This window comes from Pantherophis guttatus, chromosome 4 (genome assembly GCF_059756535.1).
Source record: "Pantherophis guttatus breed Tessera chromosome 4, ASM5975653v1, whole genome shotgun sequence".
NCBI classification, from domain to species: Eukaryota; Metazoa; Chordata; class Lepidosauria; order Squamata; family Colubridae; genus Pantherophis; species Pantherophis guttatus.
In genome coordinates, this window is record NC_142066.1 from 7,764,248 (window position 1) to 7,785,161 (window position 20,914).

The 20,914-nt window shown below is 39.0% G+C and overlaps 1 protein-coding gene across 1 annotated transcript; it reads right to left on the bottom strand.

Annotated features, from left to right (window-relative positions):
* Window positions 1-14,038: 14,038 nt before the first annotated feature.
* Window positions 14,039-19,584, bottom strand: LOC148113650 (vomeronasal type-2 receptor 26-like). The gene is made up of 3 exons (XM_087893238.1): window positions 19,507-19,584; window positions 16,328-17,191; window positions 14,039-14,236 (listed from the first exon to the last, which is right to left on the bottom strand). Exons 1-3 carry the CDS (start codon window positions 19,582-19,584, stop codon window positions 14,039-14,041), a joined length of 1,140 nt encoding a protein of 379 aa, XP_087749364.1.
* Between the last annotated feature and the right edge of the window lie 1,330 nt (window positions 19,585-20,914).

Sequence of the window (20,914 nt, forward strand, 5' to 3'; positions counted from 1 at the left end):
AACCTGATGATAAACATGAAAATGTTTTGAAAAGGAGAGTTTTTAAAAGAGTTTCCGAATTTTCTCCTTAATGGGGTAACACAATTATTGACTTCCCAAAAGGATGCAGAATGTAAAAATTTCATCAACAACTTAAAATAATGTTGAAATTGTAATGATATAAAAAAGCTCCTGTCTGAAGAACAGGGTAAATAAATAAGTACAAATGGAGGTGACAATCTCATGGAAACATGGCCACTCTTGTGATTTCAAGTGGAAATGTAATGCCTACCAAATAGGTAATCCTGGCTTCTTCTTTTTTTATTATTATTAAGCATTTTTTCAAAAAACAAAAAAGAATCTTTAAACAAATTTTTCTTTCTAACAATTTTGGAATGACCAAACATTTCTTATTTATCCATTTTTTTTCTCCCTTATTTCAATGTATCCTTTATACATACAATTCTAATATTAATTTATTTACAAATATACATATAAATAATAGTGTACACAATTTCATTTCTACAATCTGCATTCTGCTTCTACAATCTGCATTCTGTTTCCTCTTATTTATTACATTTCTACTCCTATATCTTCCTTATTTGATCTTTCCTTGCCCTTTATCTCTCTCCTCTAACCATTCATACTCTTTCTCCCACTATATGATATTCTGTTTCCTCCTTTTCTTGTATCTCCTTTGTAAATTAGTTCATTTCTGCACATTCCAAAATTTTTCTAATCAAATTATCTTCGGTTGGTATATTATTGTTTTTCCAATTCTGTGCGTATATTATTCTTGCTGCTGTGATAATATGGAGAATTAAATATTGCATTTTTTTTATAAGACCCTGGGAGTATTCCTAATAAAAATATTACCTGCTTTATCTCTATGTGTTGTTTGGTTATGTCTTCTAATTGTAATCTAAGTTGACTCCAGTACTGTTTTGCTTTGGGACACCTCCACCACATGTGGTAATACGTTCCTCTTTGTTCCTTGCATTTCCAGCACGTTGATCGGGTATTGGGAAACACCTTAGCCAGTCTTGCTGGTGGCAAATGCCACCCATAGAACATTTTGTACATATTTTCTTTATAAGGTACAGACATTGTCAGTTTATAATTTTCATTCCATAATTTCTCCAATTTCTCCAATTCAAGGTTATATCCAAAATATTTTGCCCAAATTATCGTGTTTTCTTTAACTACTTCCTCTTCCATTTTATAATTTAATAAATAATTATAATTTTTTCTTAGCAATTTATCTTCTGTTTCTAGAAGGATTTTATCTAATTCGTATATTTCTCTTTGGAATCCGTATTGTATCTGTCTTATATCTAGATTGTATTTTCATGTACGGCCACCAATCAATGTCTGTACCCTCTTCTTTTAATTCTTGCCTTATTTTCAATTCACCTTGACTATTTAATAAATCCTTGTATCTTTTAATTTTGTCAATGTCCAGAACATTCAGATATATTAGCTCCTACATTGGAGATAACTATTCTGGGATTTTATCGTAATGATTTTGTTTTATCCCTTGCCATGTTTGTAGTAATGCATCTCTAATTAATAAGTCTCTGAAAGTAACTGTGTTGTCTATTTTTTCCTTCCCATAAAAAAGCATGCCGCCTTCTTTGTAAATAGTGTCCCTCTAATGTTAGGATTCTTTTATTTCTTAATTCCATCCAGTCTTTGATCCAAATAAGTGTTGTAGCTTTGTAATAAATTTCCCAATCTGGGAGTCCAAAACCTCCTCTTTCCCTACTATCTTGTAATGATTGTATTTTAATTGTTGATCTTTTCCCCTGCCAAATATAGTTTGCTATTAATTTATTTAGATCTTTAAAGAATCCCCCCCAAAAAAATTTTATAGGTACTACTTGAAACAAGAATAATATTTGTGGTAGAATGTTGATTTTAATTCTTTCTCCTGATTTTTGGTGAGGTTTTTCATTAATGTATTACTTTTTTTAGTCTTTCTGAAAATATCAATGTGAATAGTTTATAATCTGCATTTAATAGTGAGATGGGTCTATAGTCTTTGATTTGCTCTTGATCTGTACCCTCTTTTGGGATAAGGGTGAGGGTAGGTAAGAATACCTACAAGGTAGGTATTCTGGCCTTCATAAGTGCTTCATTGAAAATTTCTAACAGGGTTTCATCTAGTGATTGTTGAAATATCTTATATAATTCTGCCAGGAGTCTGTCTGGACCTGGTGTTTTGTTATTTTTCTGTTTTTTTCTCGCCTCCACTAATTCCATTAAGCTAATTGTCCTATTCAATATCTGGCTTTTACATTGTAAAATTCTATACCCTACAATGAGTATCTTTGCATTTGTGGAGCGGCAGAGGTAGAAGACCAGGCTCACATCCTATTTGACTGTTACTTGTATAAGAGGGTGAGAGACAGGTACCTGGGTCCATATACCAAAGGAATGACCCATTGGGATCCCCATATCAAAACAACTTACTTTATGTGCAGCCAGAGCCTGAAAATAACATTTAACACAGCGCAGTATTTAAACAAAATGGTTCGATTGAGATCTGCATCACGTGGGACTGATTTGGATAGATTGTAAGGGTGACACGGAAATATAATTTTATGTCATTTTATTCTATTTTATATATTTATGTGTTAAATTATATTGTATCTTATTGTATAACTATTGTATTTTACCCTACTCTTATTTTAAATTGTTTGTATAAGTTTTTATTGGCGATACGTGTTTGCACCTTGTGCTTTGATATGGCCAATAGGCTAATCAAAGTTATCATTTTAAGCTGTATTTCATCTTAAATTGCATTATATCCAATTCTATTTTAAATTGTTTTTATCAGATTTTAATAATCATTTGTGTCTGGAACTCTGCACTTTGATATGGCCCAAGGGCTAATCAATAAAGTAAACTCTGAACTCTGAACATTGTAATATCATGTTTGAGGAATCCTTAATCATCCATAACATTTGAAAGAATAGCCCATTGTTTATTTTAAAAAAAACCAGAAATTAGATTTCTAAAGAAACTGTGTTCAATATGGGATCATAATAGATTAAGGCATGGTGGATTCACTAATTTGATACCTGGTTAAAAGCTGGGTGCCAGACAATTAGATCTTCATCAATGAATAATTCCTTTCCTTTTGGAGCCTGTAGATCCATCTCTCCAACTCTAACTCTCTGAAAGGATCTGTTTGGAAAAGTGATCAAGTTGGTGATGTCGAATCCACCTGTTGCTTCCCCTTTCTCATTCAGGAACACTCTTTCCCTGGCTGAATTGTTGAAAGAAATGCCTCGAAGAAATGAATGGAGCTACTTGAAAGGGAATAAAAGCGAGAGGGAATTAAAAGCAATATAATAGAGAAGAGAAAATCATATCCAAGTTTCATTCACTCACTCTTCCCATTCCTATAATATTAGAAATTTGATAATCAATATTTTATGATAATGCACATGTCTACAAGTTATATATTTAACTTGATACCAATAAAAGGAAACGTGAGAATTAACTGAAACAGAATGAAATAAAGGATTTTGAAATTTTGTCTCTCTTTAAATTATGATTTAGATTCACTACCTAAGCACCTAATTCCATCTAGATCATATCTAGTCTTTCCTCATTGATAGAAAGCTCTTTGACAGTTTGTGATCTGATTAATTTCCTTTTGCCAGATTTTAAAATCTGAGGCTGAAGCATTCCTCCATAGAGAGATGCAAGATAGAGATTATTACAAATGTGTTTCATGTTTCATACTATGGATTCCACATCTATGAAGGGAAATTTTTATTTCATTCCTCTAAAACTCTGTTAGAGATAGAAAGCTCAGCTTGTTCCCCATGAAAGGTTCAGAAGCCATGTAGAAAGTTCTTGGAGAATTGATTATTTTTGGAGAAGGCAATCAAGAGTAATCTAAATTATCATTTCAGTTATTGCTTATTGTACAATGTGTGGTGATTTACTAAATAACTTCCAGTGACATATTAACCATAATTCATACAGTAGCTTCTCAATGATCAGAATAACATCAGAAACTACTTTTTTCTGTATCTATTTTAGACAGAACAATATATCAGAGTCAGAAGGGACCTGGAGGTCTTCTAAATCAACACCTTAGTCAAGGAGGAGACACTATGATATTTCAGATAAGTGGCTGTCCTTCTCTTCATAAAAATGTCCTCCTTATTTCTAGGTTGCTTTCTCATGCTTGATTCCACTTGCAGAAAATATTATGACATTCGACAATGGGATCAAAACATAATTTTACAACAAACTGCGTATTGAAATAAAAAAAGTGTCCAAGGCAAAGTGAACACCTGCCAAGCCTGGAGATGTGGAAGGTCAGGATTTTTACACCTCATAGTTTTTTTCCTATTGAAATGCAATGTGTATAGTGCTTGCAAAGCATGAGCCACAGCATAAACAGCATTGTAGATGCTGTAGCTTTGGCCGGTCATCTCCATTTCAAAGACTGGTCCAGGAAGATCCTCCAGCTTCATCTCTCCAGTGCATTTCCTACTATGCATTTCTTGTAATTCTGGTTTTGGAAATGAACACTCAAATGATTGTTCCCAAACATCCTGCAGAAATCCATCTCTGTAGTCTGAAAGAGGATTTATGGTCTGAAGAAACTCCTTGAAACCTGCAACTGCTCTTGAATGAACAGTGAAGGAAAGAGCCCCATGGAACATGTGGAGATCCCAACTGATTTGAAATCCTGATAATATGAAATCAATCTGTGCAGTCATGATCCATACCCTTCTAAATAATGCAATTTCCTTGCTTCCAGGATCTGTCATAAATGTGACAAATCTTAGCCACATAATTGTCAATGATTCTCCATAGACAAGAAATGCATTGGCTTGGCTAGTTATCCAATTCATGGAAATAATTAAGATTCTTTGAATTACTTCTTGGAAGTCTTCTATGTGGATTAGTTGTGAAAGCCTTTCTATGAACGATGAGCAGATTCCGTTCTCTGAAAATAAGGGCTGCATTTTCTGTAAGAAATTTTCTCCATCGTTGTTATCAACAGAAAATATCCCAATCCACGTCCACCTGAAATGATGAAGCAGTTGAATGATCCCGATGTACTGATGGTCTTCTTTTGGGACCATGAAATAAAGTGAAGAGAGTTTAGTGGTCTCAAATTCCTCTTTGGGTAATGAGCCATATGTCAGCTGCAAGAAAGTGGAGTAGTATTCTCTTGAGTTGTTACATCAAATCTGATTGTCCTTTCTATTTTTTATATAAAATATATGCAAGGAATGAATTATTTTCCTGAAATTCGTTTAAGTATAAATATGGAAAGGAATTTATTGGAACTATTTCAAACACATAAGGTTGATCAATTATTTTGATAGAAGCAGAGAAAAGTATGTTCAAATCTTTCCTCAAGTATGGAATGTCTGTGGATACTCACTTTTTGTATTTGGCATTGTAGTTTCAAAATTATACTAACTAATAGACCTTAAGTCACCGAGAACATTTTAATGGAAACTGAAGCTTAATCTTCAATGATCCTTAATTAATACAACAGAACATCAAGAACAGAATATATATATATATATATATATATATATATATATATATATATATATATATATATATATATATATATTTCCCTTTAGCCCTTTCACAACTTACTTGTGGAATTTTGAAGAATCCTGTAATTTCAGCAATACGAGATGATGTGACAAAATCTAGTCCCCCAATGATGGCCATAAGATTCTTCTCGCTTTCACACTTGTAGTTAGGGACAAATTCCTTGGATTTGAAAAGTAGGTCCAGAGTGGTGCGATACGTCATTCTTGAATTGTAGTAACTGTCATAGATGTGGAACCCAAGAGTGACATTAGGTAAGATCTGGGAGTCTTTATTGATCTCCTTCACAGCAAAAGCCAAGGCAAGGATATGTTGATGAAATTTGATGAATATACTGCAAAAATTTAGACAGCAGTGATAACTATATCAGAAATCTCTCTAGATATATAAAATGGCCGATAAATGACAGTTAAGAATTCCACATCTGGAGAACAGTGTGTATAAGTAACTCTACTGTTAGTATACCAGTCATTATTCATGGTTTTCTTGCAGACATTTCATTACCCAAAATAGGTAACATCATCCGTGCCTGGCACTAAAAATTTCTAGAAATTATCTTTACTTCAGTAAATGTTCAAATAGAGACTTCTTGATCTGAAATTTTGTTCATTTCATGTAAAAAACTTTAAAATAATGTAAAGAAAGTTATTTCTTCTTTCATAACATGATACAATTGAAAGAAAGAAAGGCATAGATTATATTTAAAACCCTGCATTTGTCCACAATGAACTTTTTAGTGATATGAAGTATTTTTGAAAATCTAGGTAACATTACAGAGAAAAAAAATCTTACGTTGGAATTTCGTAAGGTTTTATAGAAGGATTTTCACTAAAGTCAATTTCAAAAAAATGGTAATTCATGTGAGATGTCATGCCACCAACGATGAAGTCATCAGGCTGGTACCACTCATGTGGAACAAGGAAAGCATCACTTGCAGGGCAACTCAGAGTAACTACTTTGTGTACCAAGACCATCAGAAAAAACATCTTCATGCTTTTGTTATTGTGAAAATGGTTTGCTTCCCATCTTACTGAATGGGAAGTACCTATAATTCTATACTTCATCTAAAGATTGATCCAAGGTTCATATCTGAGAATGCACTTAATGAGAAAATCTATCGTTTTCTATTTGAAGATCCACATGAGTGCAAATTTGTTTCTTGAATAGGAGCAGGATTTGAACAGATACTCTGGCAGAAGAGAAGAGAGGGTAGAAGCCTGAAGCAATGAGTCGACAGAGCTGTTATTACCCTTGTGACAAACTTCCTGTGATTCAAGTGTTTTTTATCTCCAAGCTAATACCTTGATTGTTTTTGAATATCCTTCTCTTCTGTGCAGCCTTTGGTGTTTTGGCCTAGCTAGGAAAAAACATGGTGATTCCTGTAGGAGATAATTATTTTGTTTTGATGAGATTGTAATTGGCTAATGGTTCAACTATTTTTTTAAAAAATAAGCCAATGCCAATGGAAATAATATAACGGAGATTTGCAATAAAATATATGCTTAGTTTTGAAATTGTTGAAAGTGTTCTTTGGAGTTACTATATTTATTTTCTACCAATTTTTCACAAAAGAGAATATGAACGGATCGAGCAGGTGTCAGTCATTTTTGTTTTTGATGTTATATGGCTGCCCATTCACTTTCAGGGTTTCTGGGCTGATATATATACAATAAAAACAATAACATTATTTATTTATTTATTTATTTATTTATTTATTTATTTATTTATTTATTAGATTTTTATACCGCCCCCTCTCCCGAAGGACTCGGGGCGGTGAACAGCCAAAGTTAAAAACATACAATATAAACAATTAAAATACATTTAAAACAGAATTAAATCTAAAATGGCTCCCCAATTTAAAATGCCTTACCCATACCCCTATAAAAAGACGAATTTAAAATTTAAAAATTTAAAATTTCCACATTTAAAAGGGGGAAGATTTAGGCCAGGCCAGCTTGATAAAATAGAAAAGTCTTAAGCGCGTGGCAGAAGGTGCGCAGATCCGGGATGCTACGTATCTCCGGGGGGAGCTCGTTCCAAATCGTAGGTGCCCCCACAGAGAAGGCTCTCCCCCTAGGGGCCGACAGCCGACATTGTTTGGCCGACGGCACCCGGAGGAGCCCCTCTCTATGGGAGCGTACTGGCCGGTGGGAGGCTATTGGTGGTAGCAGGCGGTCCCGTAAATAACCAGGTCCTAAGCCATGGAGCGCTTTGAAGGTGATAACCAGAACCTTGAAGCGCACTCGGAAGACCACCGGGAGCCAGTGCAGCTCGCGCAGGAGAGGTGTCACATGGGAACTCCATGTCGCTCCCATCACCACCCGCGCGGCCGCACTCTGCGCCAGTTGGAGCCTCCGAGTGCACCTCAAGGGGAGCCCCATGTAGAGAGCGTTGCAGTAATCCAGACGAGAAGTAACGAGGGCATGAGTGACTGTTTGTAGGGAGTCCTGATCTAGATAGGGACGCAACTGGCGGATCAGGTGAACCTGATGAAAAAATCCTCCCGGACACGGCCGTCACATGCTCTTCTAACGACAGCCGTGAATCCAGGAGGACACCCAAGTTGCGAGCCCTATCCGTGGGGGCCAATGATTTGCCCCCAATAGTCAGCGATGGCATTAGCTGACTATATCGGGACGTCGGAAACCACAGCCACTCGGTCTTGGATGGGTTGAGCCTGAGCCTGTTCCTCCCCATCCAGATCCGTACGGCCTCCAGGCACTGGGACATCACTTCAAGGGCATCGTTGGGGTGGTCCGGGGTGGAGATGTACAGCTGGGTGTCATCCGCGTACTGATGGTACTTCACCCCAAAACCACGGCTTTACATAAATGTTGAACAAAAGGGGCGAGAGGATCGATCCCTGCGGCACCCCACATATGAGGTGCCTCGGGGTCGACCTCTGCCCCCCTGTCAACACAGACTGTGACCGGTCGGAGAGAAAGGAGGAGAACCACCTTAGTACGGTGCCTCCCACCCCCAACTCTTCCAACCGGTGCAGCATGATACCATGGTCGATGGTATCAAAAGCCGCTGAGAGATCTAACAGGACCAGGACAGAGGAGCAGCCCCTGTCCCGAGCCCTCCAGAGATCATCAACCAACGCGACCAATGCCCTTTCCGTGCTGTATCCAGGCCTGAAACCCGACTGGAACGGATCCAGATACGACGCTTCATCCAGGTACTGGGGAAGCTGTCCCGCAACCACACTCTCAACAACCTTCACCACAAAACGAAGGTTGGAGACTGGACCATAATTAGCCAATATTGCCGGGTCCAGGGAAGGCTTCTTGAGGAGGGGCCTCACCACCGCCTCCTTAAGGGCGGCGGGGAAGACACCCTCACCCAATGAAGCATTTATAATCCCCTGGAGCCAGCCTCGCGTCACCTCCCGGGAAGCCAGCACTAACCAAGAGGGACACGGGTCCAACAAACATGTGGTCGCGTTCAATCTACCCAGAATCCTGTCCACGTCATCTGGGGTCACAGGATCAAACTCATCCCAGATAACAGTCTCAAGACCTGCCTCCGTCACTCTCGCTGGATACCCAGTCAGAGTCCAGACCTTCCCGAATCTGAGTGATTTTGTCATACAGATACTGAACAAAGTCCTCGGCTCTTCCCTCCAAGGGGTCCTCCCGCGCTTCCTGGTGGAGCAGGGAGCGGGTCACCCTAAACAGGGCGGCCGGGCGATTATCTGATGACGCAATAAGAGCAGCAAAATGCATACATTTTGCTGCTTTTATCGCCACTAGGTAAGTCCTAATATGGGATCTAACCAGTGTCCGGTCCGATTCAGAAAGACTAGCTCTCCAACTACTCTCTAGGCGTCTTTTCCGGCGCTTCATCTCCCTCAGCTCCTCGGTAAACCAAGGAGCCAGGCGAGATCCGCGCCGGGTCAGAGGCCGCAAAGGCATGACTCGATCCAGGGCCCCAGCGGCCGCCCTATCCCAGGCGGCCACTAGGTCTCCAGTCGAGGCGTGAGCCAGAACCTCAGGAATTGGCCCAAGCTCCGTCTGGAACCTATCGGGTTCCATCAGGCGCCTGGGGCGGTACCATCTTATCGGTTCCGCCTCCCTGCAGCGGGGTGCCGCGGTACGAAGGTCAAGGTGAAGGAGAGAGTGATCCGACCATGACAAGGGCTCGATGACTACATCCCCTATCTCAAGATCACTCAACCACTGTCCAGAGACAAAAAGCAAGTCCAGTGTGTTTCCCCCAGTGTGCGTAGGGCCATGAATTAGTTGGGTCAGATCCATGGCCGTCATGGAAGCCATGAACTCCCGAGCCACCTCAGACGTCTCACCCACGGATGGCAGGTTGAAATCCCCCATGACCATAAGTCTGGGGGTATCAACCGCCACCGCAGCAATAATGTTGAGTAGCTCAGGCAGGGTTGCTGCCACGCGGCAGGGAGCCAGTACGTGATCAGCAAACCCATCTGAACCCCATGGCCCCACTTCACAAGGAGGGACTCACAACCAGCTGTCTGAGGTACAGTGGTCTCCCTGGGCCTAAGGCCTTCTCTAATAATAACCGCTACTCCCCTGCCCCTCCCTTGTGACCTCGGCTGATGAAATGCACGGAAGCCTGGTGGGCACATTTCTACCAGAGGGACCCCTCCCTCCGGGCCCAACCAGGTCTCCGTAATACCCGCCAGGTCCGCTCCCCCCTCCTGAACAAGATCACAGATGAGGGGGGCTTTATTTACTACGGACCTGGTGTTGCACAACATCAGACGAAGGCCCGGGCCGTGAGGATCTGTGCAACCTGGCAAACGGGTAGAGCCTTGGGGGCCGGAGCACCCTACCGCTTGGAGACAGCGGGTGCGTGCTCCCTTAACATGATATGGCCCCCTGCTCCCGCCATATCTACCCCTCCCACTCACAGTACTGATGGTAAAAACACAGTCCGAACAAGCTCGACCCCCTCCATTGCCCCCGGGTCCCCCACCCGCCCCGCCGCGTGTCGTGGCCAAGCCCGACCCTCCCCTTGGTGGGTTATCCCCCAAACCCACGCCCCTAATTCCAATACCACCCCCCTCCCCCCTCCCCAAACCCCTTAAAAGGTTAGACATAGACAATTTTAAAAAACCCCGCAACCCCCTCTTTGCGACATGCCACCTCTCGGGGTTCCAAAGCCCGTCATCGAGGTAGGCCCTCGATAGAGTGGAGGGCCAAGCCTATGAGAGGGGGGAGTCTCGCAGACCAAGAAGCTCCGCTGCTGAGTACAGTTTGGTCATAGTGGCTCGCCATGACCATATCCTAAGGGTCTTAAAAGGACAGGGAAGAAGGTAGGGAAGTGAGGAATCTCACACAAAATTCACAGGACCAAGTCCACTGTCCCCTCACAACGGAGGACACAGTCACAATCCACAACGACCACAATCCAAGGGGGAAAATCGATCCAACCACCCTCTCACGGTGATTAGGTCAGCTGGTCCACCCCCATTTGTGGTGAAGTGGCAGCAATAGAGTCAGTACATCCAGTGTCCAGGGATCAGGTCCAAAAAACCGCCCTCTCACGGCAGTTGGTCCGATGGTCGGGTCCCCACCGCTGGTAAAGTGCTTATATGTGAATACATCCCGATTCAGCCCTCAGGAGGCCCCAACACCAGGCCACCCTCTCAACATTAACCCCACTCACCCACCCACACACACACACAGACTCCTGCGGATAACAATAAATTATCTAAGCCACTTAATGGGCTCCATCCACTCTGGATTTCAAAGGGCAATACCAGGTCTTCAGGTCTATCAAAATGGGGTTCAATCTAAGCATGATATTTCAAAGATCTTCCAAAGAGAAGGACCCACCATAAGCCCATCTTCTGAATCCTTCCACATGTACTTTCTTTGGGGAGAAGACCCTCAACATTCCCTGCCTTCCCACTCTGGTGGGTCAGGTGGCTGTGACCAGGATGAGGCCGTCCTTCAAATAACATGGACCCAACCATGTTAGGATTTAAAGGTATAAAAACCTTTGCCCAGAAACAAAGTGGCAGCCAATGCAGCTCTCTCAGGAAACGTCCACTCAGGAAACGTGGACACCTGGGTCTGTACAAAACCATATGTGTGACTGAATTTTGAATCAATTGGAGCTTCTGGATATTTTTCAAGGAAAGCCCCATAGAGAGCTGGGATTCACAAACTCAATGAATATGAGAGTTTAGGCAGCGTAACTAGTAATATGAGATAAACCCAGGAGCAAAACACAGTACACAGCACACAGAGCCATTTTATATGAATAACAGTAGTTTTATCTACAGTGAAATATTTACAGACTTATGCGTGGTTAAATACCTTTACAGCTACTGATCATGGAGAGCAATTGATATATACAAGACGAGAGAACAAGAAGCATGAGGAGAAGGCTTGAGGAGAACGAAAGCCCTCTTATGGTTTCCTTTATATAGGCAGCTTCTCACCCTGCTTCTTAAAGTGACAGTAACTCTGCTGCCTCATACTATTGCATCAGCTTCCAGTTGCTTACAACTTCTCATCAGCTTACAGCTATTAACTCTTTATATCCTGTCAATGAATTTTCATTTTGAACTTGCCCAGCAAATCCAAAACTGATATTCCATAATAGCATGTTAAATATACATTCATAAAATGATAATTAGCTTTTTACTATGTGTATTTAGTGGTCTATGAACAGAAAGCATTAAAGCCATGAAAATGTATCTACAAAAATTGAACATTGGTCAAGTCACTATGTGGAATATCTCAATAGGAACCAAGAAACCTAGATTATCAAAGTCAAGGTCAACAATGTTAAAATGCAGAAAGGATTAGGTTAAAAAATCTTGAAAAATTGTGAAAATGCAGCAACATGAACATTTATGTTGAAATGGGCAATCAAAATAAATTTTAGTAGTCACAAATATTCTACATAAATCCTTCTTTTAAAAAAAAGTCTATGTTTCTAAAACTTTATGTATGTCTCCTGTAGACAGCAGTATTTCTATTTGTTTTTTCAACAGTTCCACTGAACCAGATAGATCACATGATGTATTAATTCTTCTTTATGAGTTTCTCTCTCTGATTTAACTCGGGTCGAAAAACAATAATGTAGCATTTGGGCAGGAATATGCATCCCAGTAATGCAGCACCAGAGGACAAGATGGAGAAGACCTCCACAGCTACCATGGCTTTTCCTTTTGTGCTCAGATAGGCTGGAAAGAAGGAGATCCACACACTGCAAAAGGCCAACATGCTGAAGGTGATGAGCTTGGCTTCATTAAAGCTGTCAGGTAATTTACGGGCAAGAAAAGCTACAATAAAGCTGGCGATGGCCAAGATACCCATGTAGCCCAAGACACAGTAGAAGAAGAAAACTGACCCCTCATTGCATTGGAAAATCATTTTTTGGGACTCTGAGTGCATGTCCAACTCAGGGAATGGAGGAAATGTCGACAACCAAAGAATACAAACACATACCTGGAAGATAGAGCAAGAAAGGACAATACAAAAAGCCAATCTTTTCCCCACCCATCTCCTCATCTGAGATCCTGGTTTAGTGGCTATGAATGCCACAACCACAGTGATGGTTTTGGCCAGTACACTAGAAATGGCCACTGAGAAAGTGATGCCAAACATTGATTGTCGGAGAAGGCATGTTACTTTGCCAGGCTTACTGAGGAAGAAGAAACAGGAGAGTAAACAGAGCTGAAGAGAGACAAGCAGGGTGAAGGTGAGGGACCGGTTATTGGCTCTGACAATGGGAGTATCCCTGTACTTAATAAAAGTTCCTAGTACCCAAGATGTCAAGAAGAAGAAACAAAGAGCTGCTGAAGCTAAACCAATTCCTAAAGTTTCTTCAAAGGTTAGAAACACCACTGGTTTCAGAATACATCCTTTCTTTTCTTTATTTGGATAATGGTCTTCTGGACATTCAAAACAGTCATCCATATCTGGAAGAAAAATCAAGGAAATTTGTCATCTAGGCATTCCAAATTATTGAAAATTACCTTACTAATTTTATGCATTCTAAAATGGTATATTGAAGTTTACTTAAGTATAATGAAAATTGGTAGAATTTTATACCAGAATAACCGGTGTATTCCAGTCCCCTGAACTCACTCTCAGTTCCTAGACTGCATACCCTCAGAGGCCCTGGGATTCGGCTGCAGTTGCTTAATGCAAAGTTGCTTAACAACAATGCTCCTCTCATTCAAGATCTTATTAAGGAGGAGTGACAATAGGAGTATCCGTGTACTTAAAAAAAGTTCCAAGTACCCAAGATGTGAGAAAGAATAAGCCAAGAGCTGCTGAGGCTAAACCAATTCCTAAAGTTTCTTCAAAGGTCAGAAACACCACTGGTTTCAGAATACATTCTTTCTTTTCTTTATTTGGATATTGAACTTCTGAACATTGTAAACAGTCATCCATATCTAGAAGAAAGATCAAGGAATTTGTCATCTAGGCCTTCCAAATTATTGAAAATCACATTATTTTTATGCACCCATGTAGTCTATTAAAGTTTGCTTAAGTCGAATGAAATGTGATAAAATTTCTACTTTACCATTTTGATTTGAAATCTTCCCTTCAGGGCATGGAACACAGTCAAAGCAGCAGAACTGATTTCCCTCAATCCCCTTCTTCCAGGATCCAGCAAAACAAGGATCATTACATTGAGAAAGTGGAAGAGCCTGCTGATAAACATGAAAATATTTTGAAAAGAAGTTTTAAAAGAGTTTCTGAATTTTCTCCTTAATGGGGTAACATGATTATTGACTTCCCAAAAGGATACAGAATGTAACAACTTCATGAAAAACTTTAAATAATGTAGAAATTATAATGACGTACAAAAGCTCCTGTCTGAAGAGCAGGGTAATTTAATCAGTACACCTGGTGACAATCTCATGGAAACATGGCCACTCTTGTGATTTCAAGTGGAAATGCCCACCAAATATACAATCCTGGTGTCAGCATTCCAAATTATGATCTCTTTCAGCGCTGACATGAAATCAATGAAAGACACAGAAAGACTTGCTTTAATGCTGGGATGAACTTTCACCTAGTTCCTGGCTCTTCAGCAGATAGCGTTACTTGGGCAACAGAGGGAGGGGGGAAATTCCTGTGAAAAGAAAGTGCATGGGACGAAGAGATGGATCTGCATGGTGGCCAATGAGACATTGGGGTTGAAGAACGGAAAGGGAGGGGTTTGGAAGGAGGTGCCAATCTTGGCTGCAGCAGAGTTCAGGCATGTCGTTTTCTATTCTTAAATAAAGAAAAAAGATTCATTAGAGACTTTGCGTTTGAGAATGAAGTTTATTTAAGATAGCAATGAAACCTGACACCTGGCTTTTACATTGTAATATCATGTTTGTCAATTTGAGGAATCCTTGATCATCCACAACATTTGAAAGACCATGCCATTGTTTATTTAAAAAAAAAAACAGAAATTAGATTTCTAAAGAAACTATGTTCAATATGGGATCATAATGGATTAAGGTGGAATCACTAATTCGATACCTGGTTAAAAGTTGGGTGCCAGACTATTAGATCTTCATCAATGAATAATTCCTTTCCTTTTGGAGCCTGTAAATCCATCTCTCCAACTCTAACTCTCTGAAAGGATCTGTTTGGAAAAGTGATCAAGTTGGTGATGTCGAATCCACCTGTTGCTTCCCCTTTCTCATTCAGGAACACTCTTTCCCCAGGTGAATTGTTAAAAGAAATGCCTCGAAGAAATGAATGGAGCTACTTGAAAGGGAATAAAAGAGAGAAGGGGTTAAAAGCAATATAATAGAGAAGAGAAAATCATATCCAAGTTTCATTCACTCATTCTTCCCATTCCTATAATATTAGAAATTTGATAATCAATATTGTATGATAATGTACATGTCTACACTATATCTTTAATTTGATATTAATAAAAGGAATTTACTGAAACAGAATGAAAAAAAGGATTTTGAAATTTTGTAACTCTTTAAATTGTGGTTTAGATTCAATACTTAAGCAACTAATGCCTCCTAGATCATATCTAATGTCTCCTCATTGATAGAAAGCTCTTTGACAGTCTGTGATCTGACTAATGTCCTTTCACCAAATTTTAGAATTTGTGTGTCAAGCATTCCTCCATAGAGAGATGCAAAATAGAGATTATTGCAAACATGTTTCATGTTTCATATTATGGATGCCACATCTAAGAAGGGCTACTTTCATGGAGACAGAAAGTTCAGTTTGTTCCCCATGAAAGGTTCATAAACCATGTACAAAGTTCTTGGAGAACTGATTATTTTTGAAGACAAAATGAAGATTAATCAAAATTATCATTTTGATTATCTCTTATTGTACAAAGTCTGGTCATTTACTAAATAACGTCTAGTGACATATAAACCATAATTCATACAGTAGCTTCTGAATGATTAGAATAACAACAGAAACCATTTTTTTCTGTATCTATTTTAGACTGAACAGTATATCAGAGTCAGAAGGGACTTGGAGGTCTTCTAATTCAACACCTTAGTGAAGGAGGAGACACTATGATATTTCAGATAAGTGGCTGTCGTTCTCTTCATAAAAATTTCCAGTGTTGGAGCATCTGATGGCAAGCTGATCCACTAGTTAATTGTTCATTGTTCTCCCCATCAGAAAATTCCTCCTTGTTTCTTAGGTTGCTTTCTCATGCTTGATTCCACATGCAGGAAATATTAAGACTTTCCACAATGAGATCAAAACATAATTTTACATCAAATTGCTTATTGAAATAAAAGAAGTGTCCAAGGCAAAGGGAATACCTGCCAAGCTTGGAGATGTGGAAGGTCAGAATTTGTACACCTCATAGTTTTTTTTCTATTGAAATGCAATGTGTATAGAGCCTGCAAAGCGTGAGCCACAGCATAAACAGCATTGTAGATGCTGTAGCTTTGGCCGGTCATCTCCATTTCAAAGGCAGGTCCAGGAAGATTCTCCAGCTTCATCTCCCCAGTGCATTTCCTACTATGCATTTCTTGTAATTCTGGTTTTTGAAATGAACAATCAAATGCTTGTTCCCAAACATCCTGCAGAAATCCATCTCTGGAGACTGAAAGAGGATTTACAGTCTGAAGAAATTCCTTGAAACCTGTAACTGCTCTTGAATGAACAGTGAAGGAAAGAGCCCCATGGAACATGTGGAGATCCCAACTGATTTGAAATCCTGATAATATGAAATCAATCTGTGCAGTCATGATCCATACCCTTCTAAATAATGCAGTTTCCTTGCTTTCAGGATCTGTCATAAACGTGACAACTCTCAGCCACATAATTGTCACTGATTCTCCATAGACAAGAAATGCATTGGCTTTGCTATTTATCCAATGCATTGCAATAATTGAGATACTTTGAATTATTTCTCGGAAGTTTTCCAACTGGAGATGTTGAGCAAACCTTTCTATGAATGCTGAGCAGATTCCATTCTCTGAAAGTAAGGGCTGCATTTTCTGTAAGAAATTTTCTCCATCGTTGTTATCAACAGCAAAAATCCCAATCCACATCCACTTGAAATGATGAAGCAGTTCAACAATTCCAATGTACTGATGGTCCTCTTTGGGGACCATGAAATAAAGTGAAGAGAGCTTACTGGTCTCGAATGCCTCTTTGTGTAATGAGCCATATGTCAGCTGCAAGAAAGTAGAATAATGTTCTCTTGAACTGTAAGTTCAAATACTATTATCCTGATCTAGTTTTCATACAAAATATATCCAAGAAGGAATTGTTTTCCTGAAATTCTTCTAGGTATTAATATGGAAATGAATTTATTGGAATTATTTCAAACACATAAAATTGATCAATTATTTTGATAGACACCTGTTTCATCAAGGACAGCTCTTTTCCATCAGGAAAATGGGGTGTCTGTGGATACTCACTTCTTGTAGTTTTTTTATATATATATATATTTGTCCAGCATATATAAGATTACAGATAAAAGTATAAACATGATTATGAATACATGAGATGAGACATTAGGACAGGGATGGTAGGCACTTTTGTGCGCTTATGCATGCCCGTTACAGACCTCTTAAGAATGGGGTGATGTCAACAGTAGACAGTCTAAGGTTAAAGTTATGGGGGTTTAGGGATGAAACCACAGAGTCAGGTAGTGCATTCCAGGCATTGACCACTCTGTTGCTGAAGTCGTATTTTCTACAATCGAGTTTGGAGCGGTTTACCTTAAGTTTGTATCTATTGTGCGCTCGTGTGTTGTTGTGGTTGAAGTTGAAGTAGTCATTGACAGGAAAGACATTGTGGCAGATAATTTTATGTACTATGCTTAGGTCAGACTGAAGTTGGCGTAGTTCTAAGTTGTCTAAGACCAAAATGTGAAGCCTGGTGGCATAAGGTATTTTATTGCGGTTAGAGGAATGGAGGGCTCTTCTCGTAAAATATCTCTGGACTCTCTTGATTGTATTTATGTCTGAAATGCAGTGCGGGTTCCAGACAAATGAGCTGTATTCACGAATTGGTCTAGCAAATGTTTTGTATGCTTTAGTTAGTAGTACAATATTACCAGAGAAGAAGCTACGCAAGATTAGGTTAAAAATTCTTAATGTCTTTTTGGCAATGTAGGTACAGTGGTCTCTGGCACTTAGATCATTAGAGATGAGTACTCCAAGGTCCTTGACAGAGTGAGGGTTGTCTACAAGGTCATATCCATCCAGCTTGTATTTTATGTTCTGATTTTTATTTATTTATTTTTTTTGCCAATGTGTAAGACAGAGCATTTGTTGGTTGAGATTTGAAGTTGCCACTTGTTTGACCATTCTGACACATAGTCAAGGTCTTTTTGAAGGGTAGCTGCATTGTCGGTGGTGTTGAATAGTTTTACATCATCAGCGAAGAGAACGCAATTGCTTTTAATATAATCGCAAAAGTCGTTTATGTAAAGTAGAAAGAGTGTTGGCCCTAAAACACTGCCTTGGGGGACACCGCTGTTAACATGTACAGAATTTGATAGAGCGCTCCCTATTTTTACCACTTGTTGCCTGTTTGACAAGAACACAGCTATACATTTATGCAGGGGTCCAGAAATGCCATAAGATTTTAGTTTTAGAAGTAGTTTGTTGTGTACCACTGAATCAGGTAGTCTATGTAAATTGCATCTATTGCTTTGCCTTGATCGAGTTGTGTAGTCCATATGTTTTTGCAGTGTAGGAGTTGCAGATTACAGGATAAAATATCCCTGAAACCAAATTGTTTGTTAGAAAGTAGGTTGTTTGTCTCCAAGTGTAGATTAATGGATTGGTTAATGATTGATTCCATGACTTTGCAGGTGACACAACATAAAGAGATTGGTCTGTAATTTTCAACTAGACTCCCTTTTTGAAGATAGGGATGACCGTGACTAGAGACCATAGGTTGGGCAAGAAGCTGGTCCTGAAAGATTTTTCAAAGATTATACTTAGAGGTTCTGCCAAGGCAGTGGAAAGCTTTTTTAAGAAATATGCACATAGTCCATCAGGTCCAATAGAAACAGATGGTTTTAGATTGTGTAGTGCCTTTTCAATGTTGTCTTCTGTAAAATCAATTGTAGTTATTTGTGATATGATTAGGAAATCCTGGGCATGAGTTGTTGCTGTTTACAAAGACTGAGCCAAACAATGTGTTAAGGAGGTTAGCTTTAACAGTTTCATCATTACAGTTTTATTGTTAGGTCCTTTTAGGAGTGAGTTGGATCTCGATTCTTTCAGTTTGTTGTTTGCAAAATTATAGAAGGTAGGGGTGGATTTTGTGTGCAGAAGGTTTTCCTTTTGTTTGATCTGGTAATTGATATATAATTTGGCATTGAAGTTTCAAAATTATGCTAAATAATAGACCTTAAATCAGGGAGAATATCTTTATACTAACCTAAGCTTAATCTTTAATGATCCATAATTAAAACAAAAGAACATCAAGAACAGAATGTATATTTTTTCCCTGTAGCCCTTTCACAACTTACTTGTGGAATTCTGAAGAATCCAGTAATTTCAGCAATATGAGATGATGTAACAAAATCCAGTCCCCCAATGATGGCCATGAGATTCTTCTGGCTATCACACTTGTAGTTAGGGACAAATTCCTGGGATTTGAAAAGTAGGTCCAGAGTGGTGCGATAGGTCATCCTTGCATTGTAATAACTATCATATATGTGGAACCCAAGAGTGACATTAGATAAGATCTGGGAGTCCTCATTGATCTCCTTCACAGCAAAAGCCAAGGCAATGACATGCTGGTAGAATTTGGTTACTACACTGCAAATAATTTTAATTACCCAGTTCAGAAAGGAAATGGACAGTTTGTATAATGTGGCATCATTTCTATGTAAATAACAAGTATTTCTTTATATGATAGTAGTAAAATATAATCAATTTTCTAACAATCTTAATAATTTCTACAGGGGATCTTTGGTGCTCTCTGAGTTTGGTGGCTTTCTTGCAGACATTTCATTATGGAAAGTAGGTAATATCATCACTGCCTGGCACTGAGGATGTTATCTAGCTTGGATAATGAAATGTCTGAACGAAAACAACAGATCTCAGAGAGCACCAAGGACCCCTCATTTCCATCCAGAACTAAAATATTCTCCTTTATTGGTAATTTTTACACAGTTCAAATTTATTTTACACAGCCTTTCCATGACCTCCAACAAATATGTACCACAAGAATTACAAGTAGTGACTGTTTTCAAAGTATTGTATTTATTTTCTATGATGTTTTCAGAAAATGGTATAGGAACAGATTCTGCGGGAATCACTTATATCCTGTATTACTTTTTTTAGAACTTAGAATAACTTTATTGTCACTTTGAATGTACACTAATTGGCATACATTAAAATGAAATTTTGTTCCATACAGCTCTCAAAGGGTCACCACCTCCAATAGGTACTACATAAATATGGCAAAACAAATAAATAATAAATACAAAATTATGTATATACCCACATATATTATATCACATAGAAAAACAATACAGTCTAGTTCAGATGTATACATGTACGTGGTGAGAAAAACGGTTGAGCACTAAGCACATAGTGCTTATAAACAGTATCCTGAATAACAGCAAGCGTGCTTGCTCTAAACTTCTCAGCTGTCCTTACTACTCTCTGAATGGACTTTCTATTTGAGGCACTGCTGCCCCCAAACCAAACAGTAATGCACTTTGTTAAGACGCTCTCAATCCTGCCTCTGTAAAAATTGTGCCTCTATGCATGTTTTTTGAGGAGAGGTAATGCCAAATCTTTCTAAAAATTATTTTTACCTCAGTAAATGTTCAAATAGAGACTTTTTGAATCTGAAATCTGAAAAAATCTGAAATTTTGTTCACTTCATGTGAAAGACTCAAAAATAATGTAAAGAATGTTATTTCT